This window comes from Erithacus rubecula (genome assembly GCF_903797595.1).
Source record: "Erithacus rubecula genome assembly, contig: scaffold_104_arrow_ctg1, whole genome shotgun sequence".
NCBI classification, from domain to species: domain Eukaryota; kingdom Metazoa; phylum Chordata; class Aves; order Passeriformes; family Muscicapidae; genus Erithacus; species Erithacus rubecula.
This window is the reverse complement of record NW_027636365.1, coordinates 296,126-303,010: the sequence shown is the minus strand read 5'-3', so window position 1 is coordinate 303,010 and position 6,885 is coordinate 296,126. Positions and strand designations below refer to the sequence as shown.

Here is a 6,885-nt window from a genome sequence, read left to right as displayed (position 1 = left end):
GTGATTGAGAGCACAGCTCATCATTGATGCAGTCAGTGGATCACAGTAAAGTTGAAAAAAAATAAAATAAAATACTGTGAAGGCAATGACATTTCTTTGTGAACAATATTAAAAAAAATTATAATAAGGGAATGAAAAAAAGCAACAAAATCAATAAGGACAGTCAATGATGACTTTTAATACAAGTGACATGCAGAAACAGGCAAGAAGTTTAATGTTTCTGAAAACATCCAGTAATGCTTGTCCATACAGCAGCCTTTAGCTCCTGGTTCCTCAGGCTGTAGATGAGGGGGTTCAGGGCTGGAGGCACCACTGAGTACAGAACTGACAGGGCCAGATCTAGAGTTGGGGAGGAGATGGAGGGGGGCTTCAGGTGAGCAAATATGGCAGTACTGAGGAACAGGGAGACCACGGCCAGGTGAGGGAGGCAGGTGGAAAAGGCTTTGTGCTGTCCCTGTTCAGAGGGGATCCTCAGCACAGCCCTGAAGATCTGCACATAGGAGAAAACAATGAACACAAAACAACCAAATCCTAAACAGGCACTAACAGCAAGAAGCCCATGTTCTCTGAGGTAGGATTTGGAGCAGGAGAGCTTGAGGATCTGGGGGATTTCACAGAAGAACTGGCCCAGGGCATTGCCCTGACACAGGGGCAGGGAAAATGTATTGGCCGTGTGCAGCAGAGCAGTGAGAAAGCCACTGGCCCAGGCAGCTGCTGCCATGTGGGCACAAGCTCTGCTGCCCAAGAGAGTCCCGTAGTACAGGGGTTTGCAGATGGACACGTAGCGGTCGTAGCACATGATGGTCAGGAGGAATAACTCTGCTGAGATGAAGAACAGAAAGAAAAAGAGCTGTGCAGCACATCCTGAGTAGGAGATGTTCCTGGTGTCCCAGAGGGAATTGTGCATGGCTTTGGGCACAGTGGTGCTTATGGAACCCAGGTCAGTGAGGGCCAGGTTGAGCAGGAAGAAGAACATGGGAGTGTGCAGGTGGTGGCTGCAGGCTACGGCACTGATGATGAGGCCGTTGGCCAGGAGGGCAGCCAGGGAGATGCCCAGGAAGAGGCAGAAATGCAGGAGCTGCAGCTGCCGCGTGTGTGCCAATGCCAGCAGGAGGAAGTGGCTGATGGAGCTGCTGTTGGACATTTCTTCACTCTGGGCATGGTTGACTGCTGAAAGAGGACATTAAAAAGCTGTAATAGTTTTTCTTGAGTCAATCCTGTGAAATTATATTAGGAATCCTGTCAAAACCACTTCTCTTACTGTGGGGGAACTTAACTAAAAGCGCTTTATTTTTAGTTCAGTTTTGTTCTGCTCAGTTGCTTTCTCATCTTCGTCATTGCTCTCAACCTGAAACGGGTGGATCCCAGTGGGAAAATAGAGTTTCCAGTGGTGCAGGGCAGTCAGACCTGTTGGTCCTACACAGCTGCCTTGTGGTCATTACACCTCCCTCTTATTCAGAGTGATCACAATTACAACGTGCTTGCAAAATAAAGTGGAGTTTTTGAAGGCCTCAGATTCAAAGTCAGTTTCCCTAAACATTTCTCTTATTACCTGTGCAGCTGAATAGGGAGGGATACTAAGGGTTTGTCTGTCTCTGTGCTGCCTGGAGTTGTGCCTACTGGGAGCCGTTTCTCTCTATCCAAGCCTTGTCCCTGCAAGTGCAGCCAGAGCCCAGCCCAGCCCTGGGGGCTCAGCTCCACTCTGCACACCCCTCCAAGAACAGGACAGTGACCAGGGGCATCTCCCTGGAAGCAGGGCCTTAAGGGCAGCTCAGACAAACTGAGATGCTGCAAGACAAGGTGCTGCTGCTGCTGCCTGTACGCAGAGGAGAGTGAGGAGGCACTTTGTGAGGGAGACCTGAGGCTGATGGCCAATGGGAGAGTGCAGGAGTCTCAGTGACACAGACACACCTGACAGCCCCTTTCCCTTCCTTTGAGGAGAAAGCTGAGAGCAGCCCTGGCCATGCAGCACCATCTGCACAGCAGGAGGAATCTGCCCTGATAGGGGTGGCTGCTTTCCCCTCCAACTTCTCCCCATAGTGCATGGGGAGCTACCAGGAGGATGAGAGCTGCCCCTGACAGGTGGCACATGCCCTGGGCTGGCCAAGAGCCCTGAGGGCTGCAGGAGCTATTGTGCAGGACATCCCTGGGCAGCCCTGGCTGCAGTCCCAGCCTTAGCCCTTGCAGCTCTCCCTGGCAGCAGGAGACATCCTGCCCTGTCCCTCTAACACTGCCTTGGGCAGCCCCACTATGCAGAACATCCTCTTCCTCCTCTTCATCCTCTGCTTCAGAGAAACTGGGAGAATCCTCCTGACACATCCTCCAGGATGTGGGATGCATTGGCTCCAAGTCATCCCTCCTGCAGCACAGGGGACATTGCCCTGGAACCGATTCCTGGAAAGGCTGACTGGGAACAGAGACTAGACAGGACAAAAGGAATAAAACAGGTATTTTTTCAAAGGGTACATGTTGGGCAGTGCAGGAGCCTTACAGGGGCTACACTCAAGTCAAGTCCAAGATAGATACTGGTCACAATTTTTTACACTTTAATAAGTTTTGGTTCATCTGCATCTTGGGATCAATTATCCAACCACAGTTGCAGTTAATGGAGCCTCAGCCCCCTGGCTTGCCCTCTGCCCTTAGTCGTTGTTTATGATTTTTTAGGTACCAGTTGTACTTGATTCTATAGCAGTGAATCAATTGCTTTGTCTAACTAGCCTGTGAAGAGAACTATAATAAGAAGTTGCCGAGTAACTGACTAAACAGTGGAGAATCTGGAAAATATAAAAGCTAAAACCCAAAGCATCATTACTCCCACATACTCACCATGTAGAGAGTGGTAAAGATGTTTCCCCAAATGAAGTCTCAGCTCTATGTCTTCCCAGTCCTGATTGCCTTCAGCTTGTCTGTGCCTGGCTCCTAACCCCTCAGTGCCAGGAAGCAGTGCACTCAGCCCTGCTGGGCTGGGAGAGGAGCTGCTCCTCAGCAGAAATGACTTTTTGAATGTTTTTATGGTAGCCAGGAGCTGCCTCTGTACCAGGAGCCCAGCGCAGCTCAGCAGCACAGACACAGCACATAGACTTTAATGATCATCTCAGGGCTTTGGTGCTGTTTACATCAGACTCAGTCCCTGAGAGTGCCTTCAAAAAACTGTTTAAGAACTCAAATTGAGATGGAAACTCCAAAGTTTCTTGAAGTTTTAATGGGTCCCTTTGAGGAACACCTCTGAGAAGGTTTCCCCAGGTTGCAGTTGGAGTTCAGCACTGGAGGCAGCGATGACAGGTGGAGACTTACAAGGGAAAGATGTCTCTGATGCTGAGAAAATCTGGATGTGTTTCAGGAATGCAAAGGGCCAAAGGCTGAGCCCCAGCCCCTGGCAAGGCACATCCTGTCCCTCCCTCATGTCTCAGAGCTCTTCCCAGGACGCTGGGCTCTGGGGATGTGCAATGCCAAGTGCAGGACCATGGGGTGGTCCCTGCCAGGCTGCTGAGCAGGGACAAGGAGGCAATGAGGCCCCAGCACAGCAAAGCTCACTTGTCCCCTGCTGGCCGCAGGCCCAGGGTCAGCAGCCATGGCCCAAGTGCTGCAGCAGTTGGCTCTGGCAGGGCCTTTCAGCTGCTGCCCTACCCATCCCTTTGCCCTATGCATTCCATGCCCTGTGCCTCTGTCCCTGAAGGCTGTCATCATCCCTTGGCTGCCCCACCTCGCTGGCCCTTCCTTTGCTGACCCCTCTGCATCCTAACTCTTTCTCCCTGGCCTCACAAAGTCTTGGCCTGGATACCAAAAGATTTAACTCAAGTTTTACAGTTCCTGTGAAGGTTTATCACAGGAACAAGGCATGCTGGGCCTGCTTTTCCAGGAGGGACCATTGAAAGGGAAGAAGACATCTGGCTTAAGGGGATGGCAAGAGAAAAAACAAGGACCGATCTTGGGAATTTTGGTTGGGTTTTACGGAAATGTGTAAATTGTTATACACATGTGGTGACTGAATATAAGCAACACATTTGTAGAATCAGTTGTCCATATAAGGTTAGGAGCTATCCCAGGTTGGACCTAAGACATAAAGAAATGATGTCTTCTTCCACACCAAATTGATGTCAAGGAGTCTTATTCTGATATTTCAAGATTTGGCGACAGTGTGGCCTCTCAGAATCGAGGATTCTACTGTGAAACTTTTGAACCTCATGGAACCAAAGGTCTATTGTTAGACTGTAGGGCCCTTGGAACCACAGAGACCATACAGGGAGTGTGGTTCTCCATGTAACAAAGGGATCATTCTGATACTGCCTGGCCTCATGGAACCAAGAGGCCAATTGTGACACTGGTGGGCCTCGTGGAACAATGGAGTCTATTATGACACTGAATCACAGAATTAATGAAGATGGAAAAGACCCTTGAGACCTTGAAGTCCACCTATGTCCTAACATCACCTCATCAACTAAACCATGGCACTGAGTGACATGTTCACTCTTTTTTTAAATGCCATCAGGGACAGTGACTCCACCAGCTCCCTGGGCAGAAGACTCCACTTCCCAGTCAGTCATTTAGTGCAGAATATTTTCCCGATGTCAAAGCTAAACTTCTGCTGGGGCATCTTAAGTCACTGTCCTCTCGTTCTTTCAGTGGTTGCCTGGGAGAAGAGATGGACCCCCACCTGACTACAACCTCTGTCCAGGTAGTTGTAAAGGGTCTCACTGGAGACCATTGTAGCCATTGGGGCCATTGTAGCATGGCTGGGCCTCATGGAATCAAGGGGAGCACAGTGACAGGGTGGGGCTCCTTGGGATAAAGGGGCCATTGTGACAGTGTGGAACTAAGGAGAGCTTTGTTACACTGCAGGGCACCATGGAAACAAGGAGACCATGATGATACTTTGAGGCCTCATGGAACCAAAAGACCATGGTGGCACTGCAGGGCCTCATGGAACCAAGGGCACAAGAATGACACTGTGAGCTCTAAGGACACAAGAGCGACACAGTGTGTTCCTAGGGGCTAAGGGGTCATTCTCATACTGCAAACCAAGAAGACCATTGTGACACTATGGGTCATCATGGAACTGAGGGTCCATTGTCACACAGCATGGCCTCATGGAACCATGGAGACCATTTTTACAATTTGAGGCTTTGTGGAACAAAAGGACCATTGTGGCATTTCAGGGCCTTATGAAACCAAGTAAACCATTGTGACACTGTGGGTCTCAATAGAACCAGGGGGCCATGGTGACACTGTGGGGTCTCATGGAATCCATGGTCTATTGTGACACTGAGGGGCCTCATAGAATTCTGGAGGCCATGATGATACTTTGAGACCTCGTTGAATCAAGGTGCTCTGCAGGGCCTCACAGAACCAAGGAGACCCTTCTGCCATTGTAAGTCCCCACGGAACCAAGGGTTTCTTGTAGTACTGTGGTGTGGGAAATGCAGGCATGGAGAGATCTCAGGGCTTTGTGCGTGCAGGATCAGAGATAGAGATGGATGCAAGGTTTGACCTAAGACCTCAGAGAAAGCTTAGAGAATTAGAGTATTCAAGTGAAACAGATATGAAACAAGAATATAAGTTGATAGGTTATGCAGAAATATGTTTTAAGCAAGCAGATATATGCATTATGTAAGCAAAACAGTATGTTAAGTAAGATAGTAAATGGTTTTAGAGTTTAGCAATAGAACCTGTTAGAAAATAAGCTAGAAATTCAAGATGCATCAGTGTAAATTTGTGAATTAATATATGATTGGCTAAAAATATAACATTGCATCAAATCTATGAAAAGAAAAGCAATTAATGACTGGTATAAAAATACACAAGCAGGCTTTGTAGAAGTATTTGATTGGCTAAAATTATATAAACCATTGTAACTAAGAATTAAATGGTCTCTGATATTATGGTGTTTATTTAACACCTTTAATGTCTCATCCTTTGATGAGACTAGTGCTGTGAGGCAATATACCGTCTTTTAGAACATCTCTCAATTGCCCCAACTCTCAATATATTTTGCCCCTGCTCTCGTAATATTTATATCCCAGTGCTGTGGTACCAATGAGACCCCCCCATGACAATGCAAGACCTCATGGAAGAAAGGGGGCCCATTGTGACACACCAAGGACTCAGGCAGCCGAGGGACCATTGTGACACTGCAGAACCTTAGGGATTAATGGAGACCATTGTGATACTCAGCGGCCTCATGGAACCAAGTGGCCATTGTGTCATTGTGCAGTCCCATGGAACCAAGGAAAGCATTCTGAAACTGCAAGGGCTCATGGAAGCAAGGGACCCTTTTGACACTGTGGAGTCCCATGGAAACAAGAGGCCGGTGTGACACATTTAGGCCTCATGGAACCAAGGAGCCAATATAACACTACCATTGTTGTTGATGCTTGGTTAGCAAGCAACGGACATGGATCAGCTGAGGCCTTATTAGCAGGCCATGAAAATGGCTCAGCTGAGGATTCAGGGCAAGAATCTAGCTGCTAAACTGCACATATTGACAAGGTCAGGCTATAGCAACCTATTCATAAAATTGATAGTAATGAAGCTAGAGGATATGAGAGAAGGAAGGGATGGTTAGTTTGTTGCTATATAGAGGATAGATGCAGTAGGCTTGCTGCTAAAAAGCACATATAGAGACTTAGCTAAAAAAGTAGAAGGGGTGGTCCTCTCATGCTTGCAAGAGCCAATAGTAGGGGAGGCGTACGTAACTAAAACCAATGAAATGATGCCAAATATGCTTAAGTCATTATATTTTGGATTATAAATATAGATGGTGCCTTCAATAAATGGAACTATACTTTATCAATCACACTGATTGGTTGTATATTTCCCTCACCGAAGTTCCTCCTCAAGTGGAGCCTGGAACAGGGACCTTGAAGCTCTGCAACTCTGCACTGCTAC

The 6,885-nt window shown here is 47.9% G+C and overlaps 1 protein-coding gene across 1 annotated transcript; it reads right to left on the bottom strand.

Moving 5' to 3' along the window:
- Positions 1-211: 211 nt before the first annotated feature.
- Positions 212-1,164, bottom strand: LOC306815172 (olfactory receptor 14A16-like; the record flags this gene model as incomplete). The annotated part of the gene is made up of 1 exon (XM_079331802.1): positions 212-1,164. The coding sequence occupies exon 1, from the start codon at positions 1,142-1,144 to the stop codon at positions 212-214; it is 933 nt and encodes a 310-aa protein (XP_079187928.1). The 5' UTR covers positions 1,145-1,164.
- Between the last annotated feature and the right edge of the window lie 5,721 nt (positions 1,165-6,885).